We start from the raw sequence: 24655 nt of genomic DNA on the forward strand, positions 1-24655 counted from the left end.
GCCGGAGACCTGAGGTGAAGCAGCGAATTCAAACACAGATTACTTGAGACTCAATCCCCAAAATATGAATAGAAATCACAAAAATGGAAAATAAAATCTCTGCTCTGTCCATAAAAGAAGCCCAAATCGTTCCATATAAATGGAGATCATGGTGACTTCAGAAGTAGTGTTGTTGTCTGAGACTGTCACGCATTACAGGTTCTGTCCTCAGCTCAAATTCAAGGTAAATACACTTTTTTATTGTTACTGTAGATGAGGTGAAAACGGGGAAACCAAACGACCAAATGAGTCTTCACGTGGGTTCATGTTTACGCCTCCTCTGTTTTATGTTCCCTTAAGATCCATTCTTTAAAGAAACAGATGATTTATTTTCTCCTCAAAAAGCTCAAATGTGTTATTTCATTTCTGCTGGTAGACAGATTACAGGGCACAGTTTGACCTGTAAAGCGCCTTCATCCATCACATGAGATACAAACCGCCTCATCAGTTGCAAAGTTGCCCACGGGGAGGGACAGGGTGAAGGAAAGGTTTGTCGAGGGCAGCAGGCAGACCGTTGCATTGGACCAAGGGATGTAATATTGTGAGCAAATATTGAAATACATCCTTAAATTAAATTAAGTAGACCATCCATAGGTTCGCCTCTTTCTAGTATTGTTCGAGGTGATCGTGTAGGCTATATATATATATGTATATATATATAATATCATGTATATTATAATATATATTAGAGACAGTGTGCATTATATTTATTTCATAATGTATATTATATAAATAAAAAGGAATGTTGTAGCACAAAAAAAAAATTAATTGCTTTTTTCTTATATACTTCTCTTCAAAAATGGGGTCTTTGGATTTCTGTGTAGTTAGAATTTGAAATATAATTGATTCATTTGCTTGTGCATATTCCCTTATCAGAGCTGCAGCCTGTCCCTGCTACTTGGGGTAAGAGGCAAGGGGCGCTGTGGCCAGGTCACCTGACCTTCACAGAGCTGACATGTAGACAGCCAACAAGCCACAACACGCATCCACAACTCTGGACAATTTACAGTCACCAATCCATTACTGTTAGTTTTGTGGGAGGAAACCAGAGTGCTCATTGGAAATGCACGCTTGTGTGGGGAGAAAAAGAAACTCAGCAGAATTGTTGTGCAGTCTGCTGCAGTTATACATTATATATCCATTTAGCTCATGTTTTTTTCCCGCTTTTTTTACTTGATTTTCCTTGAAGCATCCCATAAATGGTACATACTGACTTCCACAACCTTCCTCCGTGATGGACCACCATCAAAGCGAGCTCCTCGGGGAACGGCGGAGTCATCGCCACATCGCCTGAGCTTAAGATCCTGCGAATAAGTGAGGATAATTGGAGCTGATGTTTGCAGCTCCCCAACAGCAGCGGGAGCAAATTAAAAGTCCCAACAGTGACATTGATCCTGTTCTCCCCAGTTGAAACACATGTGAGCCGACATCTTCCTTTGCTGTTGTGCGTCGTGCGATTATTTTTTGGCAGACGACCACGGCAATGGTGAGGCAGGCACATTCACAGTGGGAAGACAAGCACAGCATTAAGAGAGGGAGAGTGTTTGTGTGTGAATAAGTGAGGAGAATAAGAGGAGCCCCTCCGGAGCAAAAGGCTTGGCAGGGTCAGGACTGTGTATGAGGGAGATAATAGTCTCGCTTTAGAGCTTTGTGCTCTGACTCCCTCCCTGCTCGTCCTGCCAACTCCTCTCTCTCTCACCCATTTTACTTACAAGGCATAAATATTTGAATACCTTCTTTTAACTTGACTTATCAATCATGGAGTGTGTGAGGTTGGAATATCGGGATTTCTCTGTGGGGAGTTTCCATCTTCTCTGAGTCTTTGTACTGGTCTCCTCAAAGCACTCTTGTTTCCTCCCAAACAGTCTTTCTTTGGGTGTTAGATCAGCCAATGAAATATAAGCAAAAGTGTCAAACATTCATTTGGTGTGGACTTTTCACTCAATGAATCTTGTAACATAATTTATATAATGTCCTTTAAATTAGCATTTTCCTGTTTATTTATTTTAAACAAAAGTATTTTAGCTTGTGTTCCCACTCTGTGGTGTGTATTATTTTGTTAATGGTTATACCATTCTTTTTATTCTGTTATTATTTTGACACAGTATATACTTTTTTTTTTGGAGAACTCATCTTCTCTTTCCACATTTATTTTTCTGTCTTTCTTACTATTTCATGTTCACAGTAACACTTCAAATTGGGGAACACTTATTAACTATTAATCATCTAATTACTTGCTTATTTACAATTAATAACCATTAATTATGGTGTTGTTTAGCATGAACTTTTGCTGACTAGTCAAAGTTGAAATAGAATCAGGCGTGACACGATGTTAACAAGCATGTTATGATGACTAATAACTGGGTAATATACTGGTAATGCAATGTGTATCAGTAGTTTATGTTTTGTAATTCATGTTCCCTAATCTGAAGTGTAAACTACAAAATAATCAATTTTTTGTGTTGTGTAATTTCATTTTTTTTTACTCAATTTGAAACCCTTTTTGCTTTGTTTTGTGTTTGTTTGTTTTTCTTTTGTTTGTTTTTTTACCCTCCTTACCTTCCTTATTCCATCAATAGTCACAACCAGTCCTTATTTGGATTGTCAAAAAGATTTTGTTTTGATTTCATGTTTTTTTTTTTCTTTACATTTTTACACTAGAACATTTGGCCTTTTAGCACTGTTTTTGTTTGTTTGTTTGTTTTGTTAGTGTAATAAAACAATATTCACTACATATGAGAGAAAATTTGTTTTGCTCCATGGCAAAATTCATAGTCTCAGCCACCTAACTTTTTTGTTAATGTTTCGAGATCATTCATCATAGGCCCTTTCTCTACAGTCAATCACCTCCCCTGGTTCCACCCTGCCTGCGCTCTCTTCTCTGCCTTATTTCTACCTTGTATTTGTATTTTCCGGAAGTGGAAAAGGTGCAATGCTGTGTAAATTACTTTGTCATTCACCATCTTTCCATTGATCTTTCCATTATTACTGTGAGAGATTTTGTTGTTATTAACCCCTGTCCTCTCTGCTCTTCTTCCTCCCACAGTTAGAGAAGATCCAGAAACACACATGGTACATGTAAGTACTCCATGTCTCTTGTCTCCTCTCTGAGCTCAGCCAGGCTCCACGTCCTAAGGCATGACACCACATGATGAACGACTCTGAGATTTCTGCCGTGTACACAAGAGCATGTTTGCGCGGCGCGTGACTCCACTCGCGGGGATGTGCGTGTGAATCGCTTGCGCGTGAAAGAGGACGCGCAGCAGCCGGTCGGTCAGTGGGGGAGTGAAGGATGAACACGCCTCTGCTCCCCGGACTCAGTGTTTAGCTTTCATGGCAGGGCAGCCTCACCTTTTTAAGGCTCCATCAATCTGTTGTGATGATGTGTGGACCACTTCAGTGATGGTAACTGCTGCTAAACCGAGTCATCCGTCTCTTTTTCACTGGTCGTCATGTGTTTCAAAATAGCTGTTAGCATTAGCATTAGTTATTTGCAGTATTGCTAACAAAAATGAGTGGCAGTAATTGAATGGTTGTTGGAAAAAGAATAATTTTGACAGTCGCTGCACTAGCTGCAAATATGTTCATGTTTACTATGTCCTAACTGGACAATATGCCGTACAGAAAATGGACTTCACAGTTCCGCATTTGTCCCTCAAAGCTTGTGGTCACTCCAGGATTGGACGGTCATAAAGAGAGCCAGTTGCAATTTTGGGAAAGTGACCGTTCCGAGTGACACATGGACGGATTGCGTCGCACCTCTAGATGTCATTGGATTTTTTACAAACTGCATGGTTAAAGATGGATGAGACGTTTATGACTAGTGAAGGTTGTGAGTTCACGGAGGAGCGATGGGCTCTGTCGGGGGTCTGAAGGATGATGTGAACGGAGCGACGTTAAGAGACGACCGCAGACAAATGGAGTGCCAGAGTTGACTGTGAGGAAGTTGCCTGACCTGCTGAATGAACGGATTAAGTCTGCCTGAATATTAGTTAAGGTGAGGGATGGATATTTGTCTGATGTTGGCTTCAGTGGATTCAAGCCTCAAGCCACTGCTTAAAGTGAATATCTAAATTCCTCAGTGTGAAGTCGGATTTTTAAGATATTTTTTATTATTATTTTAGATTTCTTTAATGCTGTAAAAAGTCAAATTTTATTTACTTTGTATATAAACTAAGTATGCATTAGAATGCTTAAAATAAAGGTCAAAGCTGAACAAAAAATGTCTCCTTGTTTTATAGATTTTATTTATGGTCATTTTCTACCACGGCCGTACTCACCATCCCCACCGACACGTCCCACCAAGCCGTGCGACGGCTAGACAATAATGAAGGTGCTCAGGTGGCATCAACAAAGCAGGCGGGAAAAGGCAGACAGACGCAGAAGCTCAGGCATCTGTCTGCATTTTAAAGTAAACGTACACTGCTCGGGTGTGTGCCGGTAAATATTGAAGAATGTTATCGAGAGACACAATGAGGCCAAACAATGGCGGTAGAAGGAAATTGTCGTAACAATGGCTTTGACAGGAATAAAGAAAGGTCTTTATGTGTGATTCCAGTCAAATTTATATTTCAGTGGAGTGGAATGATATTGTGAGAAAATTTTATTATGAAGCATTCTGTCTTTTAAAACCTGTTTTGGACTTGATTCTGTGTTACTTTACAACCCCCGATAATAATAGCAATAATAATAATCAGAAGAAGAAGAAGGAAAAAAAAGAAGAAGAAAATGATGACAAATTTCTCTCCTTTCTCTCCGCGAATATTCCGACCCCAAAAAATAAAATAAAATAAAATAAAATAAAAAAAATCAAGGCAATTCTAACATTTCAACACAAAATTATTTACACCATCATGTATCAAGTATATATAGTCAAGTATAATCTAGTAACAGCACGCTCAAAAGAGTGTATTATATTAGGGGTAAAACTAGTTCCCCTCTTTATCTAAGGTCGTCTTTGTCCAAAAACGCCACCCTGTATAGTAACAGTGAAGCTCTGTTGTTATAGTTCAAAGACTCCTGTACATGATGTGATGTTCTTTGTTCACAAATGTCTCTTTGTCTTTTCTCAGAGGGGGCAAGAACGAGCCTGAGCCCGAACAGCCCGTCCCGAGGAAGGTGACCATCCGCAGCCTTCCCTCGGCGGACGACATCGACCCAGACGTCCTCGACAGCATGCACTCGTTGGGCTGCTTCCGAGACAAAAACAAACTCCTCAAAGACCTGCTCTCCGATGAGTGAGTGAATCCCACGACCATTGTGGCAGTTTCAAGTGAAACTTCTGAGAGGTGTCTGAGAGAGTGTGCTGGAAGTGAGGTGACAGTTCGGTTCCTCTTGGTTCGGATGAAGTCCTGTCACTTTGCATGGCTGACTCCATCAATCATTAAACCCTTATCACAGATGGCTTCAATCTCGCCTCTGGATCCTTCGGCCCAAACAACGCCCTCCCTCTCCCCCAGCAGTCTGTGTTCAAATGAAACTCTGAAGTGTCACTTTGTTAAGCCCATAACTCCTTTTCACTTTTTCTGACTCTCTGGTCGGCCTCCTCTCCCCAGAGAGGCGGCACTAATAGTTCCGGACCGGACTGAGAAATCTGCCTCCTTCGGTTTATTTTAGCTGAAGTTGCAGGTCCTTGTCTCTTTGCCTCCCACTGCTTTCCAATCTGCCTTTATTACGAGAGTGTGCTCCCTCGGCCGTCTGGAAAATTGGCCTTTAGGCTGAAATACACGGCAAATAAAGGACAAATGTTAAACGTTTGTGTGTTAGTAGTTATGTGCTGGATCGACCCTGATTTAAAGCTCTGTTATTGGCGTCCGTGTGAGCAGTAGGAGCAGGCTTTTTGTTCCTTTTCTTGACATTTATTGGTCATTGTTTTGGTGTTTCTGCAGCGACAACCAAGAAAAGATGATCTACTTCCTCCTGCTGGACCGTAAGGAGCGGTATCCGAGTCAGGAAGACCAGAACCTTCCTCCGCGCAATGAGATTGGTGAGCTGTTATTGATTTGATATTACTATATCGCAAACAAAGAACCATTGAGCTTTGCCTCCTGCTAGTTTTTGAAGGTCTGTGTGTGTTTTCTTCTGCCTCAGTGTCACTTGAAAAATGCCAATATTTTATCGTTTTGAAGTTTGACTTTTGTGTTTGAGCACTTTTATTAATTAATGTTTATGTGAGTTGCTTCTTTAACTCTGAACAATGGGAACAAAACCATCGACTTTTGTTGAGTTACTGTTGAGTAACCAACAATATTATGAGTAGAGCCTATGTATGTACTTCATATGAACAATAATTTCTTCAAGAAATGACACAAGACATTGCAATGGGGGATGGAAAATCTGAAACCTGGTGAGAAAATTAAACTCGAAAAAATTTGAGTATTTTGTAACACTACTGGACAGAAATATAAAAAAATTATATTGGCGTTTCGTCTCATAGAAAGACATTTATCTTTTGACTTTTCGACTCTAATGGGGGCTGCACTTGAGATGTTTGCTCTTTTCCAGCTGATGGTTGAAATTATATTTGTGTCTCACAGTTTCAGTTACAATGATGTCAATGTTAAAAGGGGGTTGTGTCAATCCATCGACTGAATAATACATTCGGTTTATAATATAATTTAGTTGAAATGTTTGGTTTATTTATTTTCTTAGTTTAAATCCCAGCCACTTTCTGCGCCATCTGTATAGAAGCAAACTGTTCCAGTGGAAGAAAATCTCTGATTTCCTCCCGGTTATGTCTTGAGAGCAGCTCTGCAGAAGTGTTTAGTCAGCCATCGACAGTGTGATGAATAGACTCCCTCTTCGGCGATGGCGATACAGTCAATATAATGCCCATTAGTTGGAGGTCTGAGAGGAAAGTGTTACTTACTTGCTATTAGTTACAGTGTCAGCGTGACCCGCGGCGAACATCACTCAGGTTTGCTTTGTGTTGATCGTTCAGATCCACCCAAGAAGCGCGTGGACTCGCCCATGCTAAATCGTCACGCCAAGAGAAGACCCGAGAGGAAATCGATGGAGGTCCTGAGTGTCACAGATGGAGGGTCACCAGTGCCGGTCAGGAGGGCCATCGACATGACGCAACACGGACAGAGGTGCGTCGCCATTTTCTGCTAATATTAGCTGCGGGAGAGGAGGCTGTGAGTGTGCGGCTGCAGGTGCGTGGGCTGGGGAGCTCTCGCCGCCGGAGGCAGACCACGTGGAGCAGAGACTGACTCTCTGTTCGCTTTCTGTCTCACTGTAGTAGATCAGTGTTCAGTCAGAGCTCGGATATTCCCCAAGCCTGTTCCAAACGCAGCAAAGACGAAAGGTATTCATTTACCGTTCACCCCTTAACCACCTGCTCCCCCCCTCCTTCTGCCGCTTGTCTCCACCTGATGCAAAGATACATGCACGGGGAAAGATGCAGAGCCAGCTTTAAGAGTCATGCTTCGACAGCCAGGTTTCAAACTAAAGAACACGAGACCTTTGCGATATCAAGTCTGATTAACCAGCTTCCGCTTTCCGCTGTGAGCTCAATTATCTTCCCCCTAAATACATTCACATTCATTTTCTCCCTGACTGTGTCCTACTTTCTCTGCGGATACCAAACATTTCTTCAAATTAGAACACTCAGGATACCGCTGTTCCTCCTCCAATGAAGCAGTCAACGACCGCGTCCAAAAACGTGACAAGAAAACACAAGTCTTTTGCTTTAATTATAGTGGCAAAAACAGATCATGTTCTCCCATGGGCTGCACAGGGTTGCAGCTATCGGCGTCAAGTCTTGAATCCAGGTGACCCTGGAAAACCATGTGTGCTTCCATGGGCGTCCTCCACTTGACAAAGGAGCATTTTTGACCTTAAGGCTTGGCCAGGAAGTTCTCTGCCTTGGGATGTGTTCCAGTCTCCCATGGTGCCATGTCCTGGTTTGAACCATATTTCAACCTCGATAACAGAGGCGCTAGTGTGAGTCTTTAACAGGTAATTGAGGTCTGTGTGCGACGCTCGAAACAGACTAGAGGTCTAACTCAAAACCTCTAGTCTTGTCTAACTCAAGGGGCACAGCCATGAACCGCCCACTGTACTGTTTGGTTTCAGTGGTGGGAGTTCTGGTTACTCGATCAGATTTTATGACATGGTGTTGAAGGGTGGATGAGGTTTCATGAAACAGTGTCCTGATCTTCAGCGACCACCAGATGGCACTGTCTGCTTTAAAATGTTTGTAGCACCATCTAGTGTTTCATGATCTACCCATCACTTCTGATTACCAACAGGAAAAGACACATGCCCCAAGTCCCATAATGCACTGCAACAGTTGACAACCGAGTTAAATATAGCAATATAAATATTGCAACTGTGGGTTTTTAGAGAATAATATAGATAATTATATTAAAAAAATATTCAAATTCAGTGTGTTTTTGTGTAGCCTAAAGCTGGTTAAGATAATTTTATATTCACCTCACTAAAAACATGAAACACAGCCTGCAGTCAAATCTGTGACATAAATTGATGGCCATTTGACTGTAGTGATAAATTACGTGTTCATTCTACATTATGTTGCTAGATTAAATGACAAAAGCATTTGACGACTCAGTTATAATGCTAAGCTAACATCACCGGTGGCTGTGTGGTGGAGTCCTGCTGAGCGTTCGTCTCTTTGAAGGTGAGCCACTGCACCTTCTGAACCATGGAAGTTGTTCTGTAGACCTGATGTATGTTGTGTTACACTGCAGTTCTTTCACACTATGTCCACATGTCCAACACTCAGTTAGCGTTAGACAGTCTTATTTTCCTTGTGAAATGGTTCGCTGTTGTCTCCCGAGAGATTCAAAACCTAAAGATTCCTCTGCCCTCCGCTTCTTCAGCCCTTCAGGGCATCCTGTCTCATCTTGGCTCTGTTTGAAGCCTAAGTTCGTTTGGAAAGCTGCATTATTTTCTGCCCTTGACTCTGACTCACCGGTTTCAAACAACAAATCCCTGAAATAGGCCCACTTCCAAAAACTCTATTAAAGTATCTTCCTAAACAGGTTGACTGGAAGAGTAGGATGCGAAAGCACTGGTGTGGTGTGGATATGAAGTGTGTTAGCCGAGCGTTGTCGCCTCCTCCCCCACCTGAGACCTTTCTTTGCGGCACACTTGTGAGCTGACCCCAGTCCTTCACATGCTGCTGTGGAGTAGTTTCTCCATCTGTCTCATAATCAGTTGTAGTGGGGGAGGAGGAGGAGGAGGCCGGACCCTCCCGTCCCCCGCCTCCAGATCGAATATTCCTCTGGATCTTTTCATACATCACTCTATTCTCTGGTGTGAGCCTGTGTGTGTGTGTGTGTGTGTGTTGTCTGCCTGTGTTGATGCTGCACGTCTGTAGTATGTGTGTGCGTTTGTGTGACTGCATCCTTGTGCCGTGTGTGTATCTGTCTGTGTGGGCTTTGATCAAAATACCACATGTCTGTCGTTGGTTTGTGTGTCTGAATGTTTGCATGTGTGCACATAGGTGTGTCTGCCATGTTTGGAATTTGTCTGTGTGGGGTTGTTGCGTTTGCATCGGTAGATAAATGTGGGTCTTTTGTGTGTGTGGGCATGTTTTGCCATATTGTACCAAGTATTGACGAGTATTGACTTCTTGTGTAGACATTTTGCTTTGTGAGGACTGTCCTCACAAGGTTTGGAAGGTTAAAATGTCTGTAAAATTATTTCAATAGAATTGGGTTTCAGTTTGGTTCAGAGTCCTGGTTAAGGTTCGCCATTTGCTTCGGTTAGGTTAGATGAGAGGCTGGGGAAAGGGTTATGGCAATGAGAGGTCCTCACTAAAATAGCGAAACACGACTGTATGTGTGTGTGTTCAAGCATATTTATCCTAGTGAGGCCCATTTTTGAGGAAACACCTTATGCTTTCGTGGGGCCAGACCTCACTAGGCTTTGCCTCAATTTGAGGATGTAGACTTCAAAATAACATTGTAATTGTGTTTGTCATTGTAATTCGGTTTAAGTTAAGACCTGGTTAAGGTCAGCTATTTGTTTTGGATTGTTGGGTTTCGGGTGAGAGGCTGGGGAAAGGGTTATATCAGTGAATGGTCCCCTGTGTGTGTGAACTTGGTTTATCGTTACTTGTTAGGACCTGTTCTTGATAAAACACTATCCTTGTGAGGACCTTATGCCTTCGTGGGGACCATTTGGCTGGACCTCACAAATCCAACCGTCAATTTCAGGGTGAAGACGTCAAAATAACTGGGTCACTATAGGTTTCAGTTAGGTGTGGGATTGGTTTATGTAGTCTTGTGAGGACATTTGGCTGAGTTAGAGCCTAAATTCGAGGGTTAAAACGTCAAAATAACTGGGTCATAATAATTGGGTTTGAGTTTGGTTGAGAGTCATGGTTAAGGTTTGCCATTTCAGACTCAGAGGCTGGGGAAAACATGAAAGTCAATGAGAAACCTGAAGAAGTCCTAACTGCATTCCCAACTTGCGGGTGGTTATTCTCCCAGCGTCCTGATGCTTGTGCATTCACCATGTGTACGTTTCTCAGAGCCTTATCTTTCCCCAACAGCAAACTTCTTTGGACGCAGAATAATAAAGAAATGCTTTGGCTAAACTTCAGATCAGAGGGCACCAAACGCAAGGCCGACTCTGAACCACGTCTTTTGACAGTATATTCATTTCACTTGACAACACAGTGCTCCTTCACGACTGCGCCGGCGTCATTTACAATGATATGTTTGATGATTTGTGGTTTTCCAGCCGCGTAGATTTGGGATAAGAGCTGTGTTGCACATAAACGCAAATGCTATTTTTCACACTTCAACGCTCCATTCATTGTTTTTATGCCCAAAAGTATCTGAGTAAGACATTTAAAACTGAACTGGAGCCACAAGAAATCCCTCTGATTTAAGTCTGAGCATCGTGGTTGGAGAAATGAAGGGAGGTTAATGATATGTAAATGAAATATGGAAAAGTGCTTCAGAGTGAAGAAGTGAATATCAATTGATTTTTCTCTTTTTTTCCTGCTCGATGCTGCTCCACTTGCTGTGCTATTTTAAAGTATTGAGCGTGACTGTGGACGTATGAAGTGAGGACTCTTTGCTAATTCATCTACGTGGCTGGAATGAGACAAATAAAAGCGTATTAAACACTGATCTCCACCGCAGGGGTTCAACCATACATTAAAATAGCAGGTGATATTAATACCCAGGATCCTGCGGGAGCCATCATGTTCGAGGAAATTCATTTCAACAGTGAGTTGGTTTACATGGTATGAGCTCAGGAGGCTATTAACGTGGAGGGATGTGAGGGAGAACTTGCTCCTCTCGTTCGAGCTTCGCCAGCGCTACTTGTTCACAGTTTGACTCCTGACGCCGTCTATATTTTATTTAGCCTCATTCTCGTTTTAGTGCTCATCTCAGGGCCTCTTGTTCTTGTTACACCCCCCACAGGTTCAACATTAGACCCCCACGGGTGCTGTGGATGAGTTTCTAACACAATTCTGTCTCAATATTTTGGAAGAGGGAGGCTGGATAATGGAAATATGGAATAGATGCCATGGGAACAAACAACTATCCTCGGGGGCGGATTTAGTTTTTGGATTCAGTTTGTGTGTATGGTGTCTGGAATTTTACACGGGAGGTTGTCAGTATTGGCAATGTATGTGTTTAAATCAGAGCAAGGTTGTGTATAAGTTCCATCCAGATCAGGATCCGGAGGCTCTGCCTTCATTTTGTCCTTATTACTGCACCTTTCCACGAAGCTTACGGATACAGACCAAACGGAGTAGTACCACTAGAAACCATGGCGGGCAGTGTTGCTGTAGCTACCCGATACATAGCTCCAATGAGACACAAAGAAGACATAACTATGGCGGAAATTCTCCGTCCTCCAGTTCCAATATATTTAGTGACCTCACTGACCACCTCCTCCTACAATACTTCTCCCCCAATGTTTGGTTTGGGGTTTGTTGTTGTGATAAAGGTTTGACTCTGGGCTGCTCCCCCTGGTGGATGTATTGGTGAACAACAATACCAGGGTAAGGAAGACATGGAAGCGTGAGATCAGTAACATGATATGAAACGGACGGCTACAATTTTGGCGCTTAAGTGGGCCTTAAAAGCGCATATATGCCATCGATCTGACAAATGAAGTTTTGGTTCATGAACATCACTGCATGCAGGACGTTGGACAGCACTTCTGAATGCTGTCGATAAAGATGTTTAAACTCAAGTGACTAGTGCTCTGCAGTCACTGCAGATCGTGTCTGTACGGCTAGCAAACACACTGCTCCTCTGTCAAAACAATCACCCTTCTGCCTGTAGTTTACCTGTAGTGGAGATAACCATGAGTATTTGAGTATATTTTGAGTATATTGAGTATGAGTTTGTGATTATTCCACTTTTAGTTACACTGTTTTTGGGCCTAATATATTCTTATTATTGTTTAAAAGTTTAGGTGAACGAGGTAAGGTTTTGACCACTGTTCTTCACTTCTGAACGTGGGATCATGTGAGTCCATTCAGTCCAGCTCCACACCTTTAACCACTTTAAACCTTGATAAGTTGCCCACTGTATTACAATACTGGCAGAGTAGTGCCCTAATGGGATCCATCAGAGATTGATCTACCCACTGTGTGACATGACCTGGGCCAACTCTGACTTTTGCATGTGGTCCACAGTCTGGGGTCTATCTCTTCATAACCAATAATGGCCGCTCTAGTGAAGCACCCTATCGCAGTCATAATGAGAATTAAGCCTTTTTATCTGCTGCCAAGGTTTTATCCGAACAGAGGAACAAAAGTTTCATGTCCTTCTGTTCTCTAGCTGGCTCCTCGTGACATCTGTTCATTTATTGATGGACGAAGACAAAGGCTGGATTGTAGTCCTTTGTGTCTCACCTTGTCTCTAATAATGGAGCGGCCTCCGCATGTGACCACAGTGACCTCAGGGTGAAGGGTTCGGGAGAAGATATGATGAATCTGAGGCAGTACAGCCCGTCGGCACTAGGGCTTCAGTCAAATGTCTCGGCAGCTGCAAATTTGCGATAGCTGCCGACTATGGAGAAGTTCTTGAGAAGAAAGAATGGATAAAGGAAGTGGCAGTAAAAACTATTCTTGTAAGCACCTGCTCAAGCAGTTTTTAAAATTATTTTTATGGCAACTCATTCACTTTTCTTTTATAATATAGAATACAGAATATTTTTTTCATAATTGTATTCGGGACAGTTTTCCAATTTTCTCAACAGTTTGCAACAACAGTTGTTCTTTTTCTTTAGTAAATTTGATGTGTATGACCTGCGACTAGTTCTGCTGCTCATTGGAGTTTTCGATGACAAATAATGGTTTCATGTCATTTCACAAGGTTTTGGTTTGTTTAAGTGCATACAAAAGAAATCAAGAGTAACATTATAAATTCAGTTCTATTACTTGAATGGGCCCCGGACCAATTTGTTAGATCCCCTGGTCTAAGCGTCCACTTTAAATCTACAGTGCACACACTGGATAGACTGAAAAACTTTTTTTTTTACTTCATTAAAACAAGTATTTCAAGTATTTTCAAATGAGCTTTTATTTTATTCTACTCTGTCTTTATTTATTTATTTATTTATTTTTTTTACAGGAGGTGTAAATGAGAGATAGATACATAAATAAATCACCATTTTAAAGACAAATTTGAGTTGATATTAAAAGAGTCTGCCGTACGTTATTGTTTCCGAGTTATGCTACGCATCATCAATATTCCGCTGCTCCGTCTTCTTTTGCGACATGTTTCCCCGGAAGGTTTATTAACCTGACTTCTCATCTTCACATGATGGATGATAAATGACCGTTTGCTTGTCTGTGCTGTTAACTCTAAATAAAACAGCCGTCAGCAATGAATCATTGTCCTTTAAAAAAAAAAAAAAACAAGGGTACAGCATCTGACAGCCCATTACTGTTCAACATAACCATCTGTAGTATGTGCTGTTCCCCCATGCTGGTGCAGCACTGACAGATGCATCGAGTCGCCGAACAATATGGCCGTCCATTCCACGGTTCTGGGCATTTTTGGTTGAGCTCAATGGGAAACAGGCTGGCGAGAGCAGTGACTGCATGATTCTAATGTAAATGACTGTCTCGCCTCTGAAAACAGGCCGGCGTGGTCTCAACAGTCGCCCACTCGCTGCTGAAATAAATACACTTTCAGTTAGAGCGGATGGGGAATCACAAAAATAGCCAGAGTGTGGGTGTTTCTATATTTGACTCTCCTGACGGTGGTTAGAGATGATTCTCTTCCGCGTGTACGACCCTCCGGAGCACCGTCCTTATCACCTATCGTTTTATTATTTTTCAAATTAAAACCAGAAACTGGTGGGTGTCTAGAATTAGCAGACACATAAATCCTGATCCCTGATCTGATATTATTTTTATAGCAACTCGCTGAGCGAAGTTGGACGTCCATTTATGGGAGATTCTCTGATGGTGTGGGAGTCGAACCTGCGTCACTTAAACCCAAAAATATTCGGAACGATTTTTTTAATGAGATGTTTTTTACATGATTAGTCATGTTGCTTCTCTTTTAAAATGTACGTCTCCCTGTATAAACAACAAAACAAAACTGGTATTTCTCTGGTAAATCACAGAATTTGAGCGTGAACAAGATGCTAACCCGCCGAAAGCTAACCAGCGCAAACCTCAGGAGAATCCAATGCTTTATTGTTTTGGTCAAGCAGCCGTTTTCAGCTGTTTTCAGCTGTTTTTATGTAGCGTTGTTCAGTATTGTTGTTATTTAATAGTTTTGTGTATTTCATTTTCTAAAATAGTGACTTTTTTGTGCGATTTGGCTGTGGGGATAAGAAAACAAAATATCGCCCAGAAAAACGATGACCAGTGCAACCCTACTTTTGCCTGTATTTTGAAAGTAAAATTGACAGAAGATGTTTTCTTACAATTTAAATGATATCTCTTCGCTCTAATTCCTTGTCTGTCAAGCTAAGTTTGCACATTTAAGGAAATTGCGATTCTGCCAGCGGAAAAATGTACGTAAAAATACCTATAAATGATGGTTATTGTGTCAGAATCTACTGCGATGAACTGGTTTTATAACCTTCAGCATTCAGTTTTGATGTGACAGTCAGAATTGGATAATACTTCAGTGCTGTTCTTCTCTTCTTTAGACACCTACTGTGTATATTATAGGAGCTCTTGCCACCTGCTGTCTCATTTATATTTCAAATGCTAAAAAGGTAAAATGATATTTATGAAGTAAATAATGGGCAATAATATTGGGTTAAAAAACATTATTCAATATTACTGTAACTATAAAATGTGTGTGGAAATGAGCATTATCACACTGAAGCTCCTTTGCTGTGTTTTGCTGGAGCTTGTTTGTCAGTGGATCAGCACGACTGCAGCACTCACAACTCTGATCTTCCACTGGAAGCGATGCCACTTCGAATGAGTCACGAATTTTAATAAAGTCGAGGGGGCACCGTATTTGGTCTCTCCGCTCCATGCATGCTGATATCTAAGTGACTGCGCCCCACTAGATAGCAGTGCTTCTATTTCTACCTTTTTTAATTTGCCGTAACAAGTTTGTGGAAGTTGTTTTTGCCTCAGGAAGTGTTGTCGTCCGTGTTGGTAGCGACAGAGAACGTTTCGACACCAACTACGGAGATATGTTTGCTTAATTTATTCTCCCAGGAAAATGAATTTGAAGGTCGACTGATTTTGTGTTCTGTTTGGTTTTATTTTCTTCTCCAACAAATATGGATTTACCAACACGTTTATTTTATTCGCTTTGCGCCTCAACCTAAAAGCTTTTATTTTTTTATTTACGCAAATCAGCCTTGAATCTGTTGTTGTTTCCTCCAACTCCACAACGCTTTGCCCTTCACATATAAACAGACCAGCATGCTCGGAGACTCGACGCTTGGAGGAAGTCAGGAGGCGACGAAGGAGAGAATTATTAAGTTGAATGACAAAAGAAGAGCAGCGATGTGACAGTCAGCAGCTGGTGTTTCCTGGTTTAAAGCCACTGTTTTGTGTGTGTGTGTGTGTGGCTGGCGGAGACAGATTGTCCTGTGATTGTGGTTTCGGAGCGCGGTGGTGCTGCTGGGGTTATTGACAGCATCTGCAGCGAAGACAAAACGTGACAAATGGCACTCAACCAAAGGCCCGCTCCCCCTCCTCCCATCAGAAGTCGAGTTTACGCTTGAGATCAATTTCCAGACGCCGCGTATAAGGCTAATTGGAATGTTAATCTGAGGGAAGGAGACTGGCGTTTGAAAATGGAGTTTCAGCTTAATTGGTTTGAATCTAATGGAGTCGATGGCGATTGTGTATGTTGAGACCCGAGTGGCTTTCATCAGCTCTGGGTGATCTTTTGTTCCAAAAGCTTGGCACAAATTCTAATGGTGGCACATGCAAGGTGCAAGGTGAGCAACTCCCTTTCCGAAGGGGCCACTTCCAGACCAAGAAGGAGCCGCTATAAAAATTCGATTGTGACTTTATCATACCTAAAACATGCATAAGGAATAGAAACGTTCAAAATCTTAAAAGTATTTGCATCGAAAAATAAAGTTTAATAAGCTAATATAATAAAATATTAGCTATTTTTATTATATTATTATATATTGTATATTATTATATATTGTTTTATTTTTAACAAACAAAGGAATATGTTTTTAAATACTTTTTTAAAAATAATGTATATTATTAAGAGGCACACTGCTTTGTTATAAAACACTATTATTATATAAAAAACATAATGTCATATTATCATATGATATGAATATAACTATATGATATTACTCACTTTCAAAAACCTGATAATGCTGTGGGGAAGACAAGTGAAAATGAAGGAATACATTTCTTTCATTAAGATGAATTAAATACTGAACTAAAGCAATAGACACTGGCAGGAAGCGATGCCACTTTTCCACAGTTCACTAGTTTCACACTGAGCTATTAGGGCCAGATGAGGGCAGCATGTGACCTGCAAGCTGTAGATTCTCATGGTCTGAGAATGACTCAGGCTATTTTGAAGTTTGAAAATAATATTCTGCCAAACTCTTTTGTCATCACTGCATGTTGTAAGAAATCCTGTGAGGGATGTCTCACATGCCCTTATATGTGATAACATTATGACCACCTGTAACAATTGTCCAATGAAATTCCACTGCTCTGTTGAAGTCTTGTTCGACTGAAATCCTTTACCCGAGGTGAAAAATGAATGTGGCGAATATTTGCTCCTGACGCTTATTCACTCTTGGAAACTTTATCCTGCATGTGTGTCCATGTTTGGAGACTTAATGTGAAGACTTGTCCTAAAGCTTGGTGCTGGATTTGACCCCTGAACAATAGCATTTCTAATGTTGTAAAGAGTAGCAGGAACCATGACCCTGGCCGCAGCTCCCTGCCTCAGTGCTCTGCTGGTGTCCTGTCTCCTCACCGCTCACTCTCATGTGTTTGTCTCGCAGGTCGAGGTCCATCAGCGGGGCGTCCTCCGGCCTCTCCACCAGCCCACTCAGCAGTCCGCGGGTAAGTCAGGACTCCTTCAGGACGCTTGGCAAGGTTGCTGCTGTGACGGCAGCGTTGAGTAATGAAGAGCTGATCAGTCCCGCGAGGATTTCAGGGGTTATCGTTTTAATTGTTGACAATTAACAGTTTAACAACAGTCGCTATGAACTTTCACCGCTCCAAAACCAACAGTTACTCCCTCCCTGATTCTTAAGAAAAAATAATAATATTAATAATAATGAATATGAAATATAACTTTAATTTTGCTCAATCAATACAATAAAAGGGGGAAAAGTTGAATTACCCAGGACAAGTCCTCAAGTTATTTCATTTGATTGTGTATTATTTCCATTTTATTTAAAGATTCTCAGTATAAATCATAAATATCAGAAGCCCTTTTTACAATAAATGCTCAAAATTTTCGTAGTACAACACTGGATGAAAATATGCTCCAACTAAAAATAATGTTATTAGGACTTCTAGAATTTATTTTATTTATTTGTTCTGTTGCAGAAAAATTGTGTTGTTATACACAAAAATATATATGTAAAAAAAGAATGTTGTGTTAATAGAAAATAGAGAAATCGTAATTGTTGAGGGCAGTATATGGCCCCTGGGCTGCACTTTACCCACTCGTGTTCTTCGTGTTACACTTTTTTATTCCCAACAATATGATCAATTCTATTGGAAAACTATTGTCTCCAAACACTCTCCCACAACCCAAAAACATGAAGCCAGAAGTCTCTCTCTGTCTGAGGACTGGTGACTCTAAATTGTCTGAGCGAGTGGTCATAATGAAGTGGCAACCTCTCCTCTTGTCCAGAGCAGCTGAGACTGGCTCCACTCTCCTGCGGCCACAGGAAGGGAATTTGTCAAGATCAACTAGGCTGTTCATCAAAAGTCAAATATTCAATTGCATTTTGGCTTCAGAGATATTTTCAATAATGTGGTCTGTGTTTTGCTTCAACAAATTCAAGGCATCAATGTGAGATTGCGTTTTGGTCCCACGCTCAGGTAAATGGTTGAAAATGTGGTTGTTAAAATAAAGTGATTTAATTAAGATAAGCGTAACTTAGCAAGGTTTTGACAAAGTAAAACAAAAATAATTGCAGAAATTCAATCACAACGCTCCGGACGACAAAGTTTCTGATACAACTGAACTGAGTTGATGCTTGGAGTTTGTCAGCAGGACACCTGGCTGGATGGGTCACTGGGAAACAAACCAACAGGCCCGTGTCGTAACAACTGTGCTTGAAGGAAAGATGAATCACAATGCTGAATCAGCAAAAGAGCCTTAATTGACAAAACTGTGGAGTCCTGGCGGGACTGACTCATCATATCTAGTGTCTGTTGCTTTGGCAACAGAGATCAGTTGCGTGTTGTAGCTGTGTGGGAGATGAAAGCCTTACAAACTGATGAGCACCCGTGGGAGATGTGGCAGCAACTTTGGGTGACTTCAAAGGTCCCCCCTCCATCCTCTTTGCCTATTATCCCTTTCTCTGCTGGACGGAAATCCAGCTCAGGATGCTTCAAAAACTCCCGTCGCCGAGATCCTGGGAGCTGGGAGTCAACTTTTCCAGCTGACTAACCTGAGAAGGCTCCAGATTAGCCGGGGTCCTGGAAAAGCAGCTCCCCGCGCTGCGCAGGTTCTCTGTGGCTGATCTGAAAGGGAAATTGATTTCTTAGACCGAGCTAAAGCCGGGATTGGGTTCCCAGCACGAGCCTCTGTGTGTGGCTGTTCGCCAAATTGGTGTGTGGAAACAGAAGTGGGGGCGTGAAGGAAATTGTTTGTCCGTGTTTCATTGCTACCTTCTCAAATCAATACCTGGTAAGTGCAGAACCCAGTGGACACCACTGCGACCCAGATTGTCCTCAGGGTTCAGTGTCTGTCTGTCAGCTCAGAATCCACCTTTGTCTACTGTCTGAATAGCATCTTTATACTGCATGCAAGCATGCGATTGGCTTTTACATTTCACCTTCTTGTATTGTGGAACGTCCTTTAATGTTTGAAAATTCCCTTTTCATTTGAGCTGCTTTTCATTATTTCTGCAGCCTTTGAATGTGGTTTTGAACACAAGTCCTTTTCACACCTTAATTAGCTTTTCTTTGTTTCATTTGTTTCCCCACAAAACAGAAAGAAAACTATTGAATAAGTTTGCTGCTACTCGTGTAATTGGTGCTTCAAACTTTAGACTTTCCTCCACCGCCGCTCATCTGCTATCCGCCACAGATACTGACCAAGCTGGAGTCTGTCTTTAGTGCAAGGATGAGTGTAGTTCCAGTTTAGTTCCAGTTTAGTTCCAGTTGAGCCGCAGAGTGGTTTTGAGGTCTCGCCAAACATCTCCCTACGGAGGTGCATGGCCTCTTGTCAGAGGACACAACTGACCTGGCAACACCTCAGGGTCCACCTTGCTGACCTCAGATAAGAGGGGTGGAGTGATTTAAGAATCACAGTGACCACACTGGTTAAATTCAGCGTTGTATTTAATGCATTAAATATGTCCTGCTTTCTTTCTTCTTTTATTCTAACTATGTTTGTCTTTCTTTTTGCACTTCCTCCTCCCCCTCCTCTGTGTGCATGCCCATGTCTCTCTACCTCTGTTTGCTGTTCACACCGCATTTCTGCTTCATTTTGCTTCTTTCTGTTTGTTGCCTTTTGTGTGTTTGTTTGCCTACTCGGATGTGAACCCGGCGCTTTTGTCTAAATTGTCCTCTCGGTGCTGTGACTGTGAACCCCAGCCTGTTAGAAAGTTTGGTGTGCCGCCTCAGTCCCCGGATTTGCCACAGTCCCCTTACGCCAGCCCGTGTCCGTCCCCGGAGCCGGTTCCAAATCGCGCCGGCTCGCTTGTCTCGACTCCTAATTCGCTGTCTCCGAACAGTGAACCTGTGCCATCAGCTCTTAACAAGACTCAAACTCTCCCTGCCAAGCCCAAACTCGCCCCAAAGCCTCTACACGCCACACGCTCCAACCCGCTCCCTGAAACCGAGGCCGACGAAGCGTCCACACCAAAATCAGAGCCGTCGACTCCCAGCCAGCTCCCGTCGCAACCTCCATCTGCGTCCATGCCTCCTACGCCAACCTCCCCCACCCCACCGTCCTCCCCAGCTCCGATCCCGCTTCCCAGTAGCCCTCAAGTGCGTCGCGCCCAATTCGCTGCCAATCCCCAACTCTCTGTGCCCTTCAGTCCAGCGGTGCCGCTCTCGCCTATCAGGTTGCACCACTTTCACCCGGTGGTGCCAGTTCCTTTCTCTTACACTGACCCACCCAAATCTATCCCTCTAATACAGGTTACCCCACACCCCTCCCCTCGAGGTAGCCCTCTCCCGACCCCCAAAGGTACACCGGTGCACACTCCCAAGGACAGCCCATCCGGGACTCCCACACCCACGCCGCCGCCCAGCCCCTCCATCGGCGGTCTACCCTGGAGGACACGACTCAACTCCATCAAGAACAGCTTCCTGGGATCGCCACGCTTTCACCGCAGGAAACTACAGGGTAACAGCATTTCTGCACCCCACTTTTGTACCTCACAGAAACAACAAGCCTATCAAAGGAATGACCAGAAAACCTCCCAGAGAGACCTTCACGACAGCCATTAATATATATTTTTTTAAAGGCCCAGTATTATTGCCATGTTTATTTGGTTACACTTTAGATTAGGGAACACATATTAATGACTAAAAAGACAATCACTTGACTATTTACTGTTAATAATGAGTCATTACATTGTTGTACACACTTTGTTCATTGAAAAAAACCCTAAGGCTCACCACCAAAAGATTGTCGGCCAAAGCACGAGTCGAAAGTCCTGTGGAAAATCCCTTTTAATTTGAGAACATATTTAGATCAAAATGCAGATAACGTATCAAGAGGTGGACAATATGGCAGAAATATATCATGACTTATTTACTTTTAAATAACTGTTTCAATTTTATCACAAGCTCACATGTATTTTTGAGACTAACTTGCAAGTTTCTCCTCTGTATTAGTCCTAAAGAAAAAACAAAAATCTGCCAATTTAGGCCACATAACTGCTAATATTGGAGTTAGGGGAATTTCCAGACAAATCTTTTATATTCTTTACCGTTAGCTCTGTTAGCTCTGCAAGCTCTGCAGTGCTGTCAGTCTTTGGCATCACGGCTCTGAAGGATCACTTCATCATTCTGTCATGACGGTGTGTGGTCAAGTTAGCGGCACAACAGGTTTAAAAACAACTGAGTTACGCATCTCACCGGCTTCTTTGCTGTGAGTGTGTGGGAAGTGCAGAACTGAACAAATCAAAGCATCAGCATAGATCTATAGTGTATAGAAAGAATGTGACCAAATCCATGTCAAACCCTCGCCTTGGTAGATCGTTCTCATTGTTCGTGATGTGATGCCATCATATCGCCCACCTCTATCTCCGAACAAATAGGGTGAAACTGGATCATCCCGCTGCACACCGTTTGAAAAATGCTGGTTTAGAGTGAACTTTCAGTGACAATTCCTGGGCAAAAAACTGTATAGTCAAGACACTTCTCAGTACTTTATAAAGATTAAATACAGGATAATATGTTGCTAATACACATTGGAATAAGTAGTTTATTTATGGTAGTATATGTTCCTTAATTCAAAGTGTAACCTTGTATTTTATCTATGTAACTGGTTGCCTTTTCGGCATTTCAAATGTTGTTGATTGCATTGAGCTCGATGGGACAGTAGGGCGCAGTTACATTCCGAAATTTTGTGATTAAAGAAAATCTTTTGTTGAGGTCCACTTTATAGTAGTGTGCTATTATATGTGAGAATCCAACAGGGAGAAAATACTGTTTTATGATGCGCTGCTGCTCTTTCATTCTGGTGTTGTTGAGATTGTCATGAATGTTTGATTGTTGTTCTGAAAACAAGACTTGAGGAGGTCAAAGATTCCAATGGAGTAACTGTTCTTTCCCTCTTCCTCCTCTATGACCCTTGATCGCCACAGTTCCCACGCAAGAGGAGATGTCCAGCCTCACGCCCGAGTCTTCCCCAGAGTGAGTCCTCCGCTCACCTTCACTATCACGACCGTGTGTTAGCTAATCCAAACAGGCTCTTTTGTTTTGAGGATCATAAATGTTTGATTTCCTCTTGCTTCGTTGTTCGTGACCCGCGATCCAGGCTTAGTGTCGGGGTGGATTTTTGGGAGCAGGGAGGGAGGAGCGTGTGTGATGTTGCGAGGACCCCAGGGGGTGTGATCACTCATGGTTGGCCCAGATATGCCTGTCTGGCTGGCTGACATGGCTATTTCCACCTGGATGAGAACATCCTGGCTGGAAGGAGCTGGAGAAACTGAGTCAGAGGAAGGGAGTGCAGTCAGCCACCTCCTCACCGATAGATCCGAAATTATGTCGCATTTATTTCCATTTGAAGTGGGACGTGGGAGAGTTTCCCACTTTGCTGTTGTGTTTGAGTCCCGCAACAACTAAGATTCCTCTGAATAATTGATAAGGAAGAAAACAGGAGTCCATATGGCTTATTAGAGTGTGCCGGTACATCTGGGCTGAGCTGGCCGGCGAATCCATCTCCCTCTGCCCCTTCTGGACTTGACGTTCTGTTAGCGCACCAGCTCTATTATTCATCCTAAACACACACCGACACGTTCTCAGAAGAGCTTTTTACTGGGTGTAACATTTACGTTGTGTTTGGTGGATTCATCTAAAGCAGCCCTTGGTCTCTTTGATTTCTCAGACTTGCCAAAAAATCCTGGTTCGGTAACTTCATCAGCCTGGAGAAGGAGGAGCAGATCTTCATCGTGATCCGAGACAAACCGCTCAGCTCCATCAAGGCGGACATCGTTCAAGCCTTCCTCTCGGTAAGCCCTCACCTCTGACCTCTCTGGCCTTTCAGAGTGCTTCCTCCGCATGTCGCACATGTCATGTACGCAAGGTCGTGGTGCTCTTGCTGCTGCCATTGTTATAGGCTGTGCCGGACAAGACGTCCAGCCTCAGGCAACATGTGGCGGCGAGGTTTAACATCTATAGCCAACACCTTTTCCCTCCACACTGCATAAGGACGCGACACACATAAAATTATAACCTCAGCTGTCCGATGTTATATACTGTGGCTGTCATTTATGTTTGTTATTTATAAAGTGAAATCAGAAAGTAAATGAGTAGGTAAATTAATGAAAATAAGGTGATGAAAAGTGATAAATACAATAAAATTAAAATTAAGAATTAAATATAAAAAAATTTAAATACATATAGATAATGAAAAAAGACTTTTTAAAATATATTTTTCTATATGTTTTAAAAATTATATATATATATATGTAAATAAGCTTTCCGTTATGAAAAAATATATATATATTAATAATATTTTAGAAGTCTTATCACTGACCCCATTGTGGTTTGAATTTATATTTATTTTCTTTGTGATTATGACATTATTTTAAATGGTTAATATTCTGCACATCCTCAACTCTGCTTTATCTATTTGTGATGAAGTAATCCACTTAAACTCAGACACCTCATTTGGAGGTGAAGGAGCCATTTTTACTTTGATTCATTGCTCTATAATGGTCCTTTCACTGGTCACTACATAAGGACAGTAATAGAAATGGTAGGCCACTGTAGTCACACTGCACATCATGTGGTGACCTTGGAACTGAGATCTAATTCTGAAGTGAGCCTCATGTTGTTTAGCTGCTCCTTGCAGTACAATTCCAATGAGTTTAATCTGTGAAAGCTTGAGTGAGAGGAGGTGGCTTTCTTCTGTTGAGCGTCAGCTCTGTGTGAGAAACCGCGCCCCCTGCTGGATCGTATCCACACTACCTGATCGCACATCTGCATCGGATGAGTGCAACTCTGGTGCCACTCTGCTCGCTGGAGTTCTTACCGTCTGACAGACACCTGCAAGTGGAGTGATCCCTCTCAACCGCGGCACTTGATCGCCCCTCCAGCCTGCTTGCAGAACGTGACAATCTCCCGGTTGTTGATCAGCCCTGCCAATTCATTCCCGGCGCCGGCGTGAAGTCTGGTCGGATACCCAAAGATGATGTTCATTAAGTCTCGCTGGCACGCGCCGCTTCTCCCCAGAGCACTAATCTGTTCAGAGTCTCCGCCGCATTTCTAATGTGGGTTTCTTTCCCCACCGATTTATTTACAAGGTGCGACTGCAATAGCTAAACGTGTTGACTCTGC

General features: G+C 42.4%; 1 protein-coding gene across 4 annotated transcripts in view; it reads left to right on the top strand.

Annotated features, from left to right (window-relative positions):
- The window catches only part of brsk2a (BR serine/threonine kinase 2a), a 176716-nt gene that overhangs the window by 144840 nt on the left and 7221 nt on the right, over window positions 1–24655 (top strand). For 3 of the 4 annotated variants that reach the window (XM_053886713.1, XM_053886715.1, XM_053886714.1), the window contains exons 9-16: window positions 3086–3117; window positions 5112–5276; window positions 5928–6025; window positions 6980–7130; window positions 17455–17515; window positions 20234–20990; window positions 22459–22507; window positions 23202–23325. In XM_053886713.1, coding sequence (XP_053742688.1) covers window positions 3086–3117; window positions 5112–5276; window positions 5928–6025; window positions 6980–7130; window positions 17455–17515; window positions 20234–20990; window positions 22459–22507; window positions 23202–23325 — 1437 coding nt within the window. The remainder of the gene's footprint in view (window positions 1–3085; window positions 3118–5111; window positions 5277–5927; window positions 6026–6979; window positions 7131–17454; window positions 17516–20233; window positions 20991–22458; window positions 22508–23201; window positions 23326–24655) is intronic. The other variant, XM_053886716.1, reaches the window with a different exon arrangement.

The sequence above is a fragment of the Synchiropus splendidus genome, chromosome 14 (assembly GCF_027744825.2).
Source record: "Synchiropus splendidus isolate RoL2022-P1 chromosome 14, RoL_Sspl_1.0, whole genome shotgun sequence".
In the NCBI taxonomy this organism is placed as follows: domain Eukaryota; kingdom Metazoa; phylum Chordata; class Actinopteri; order Syngnathiformes; family Callionymidae; genus Synchiropus; species Synchiropus splendidus.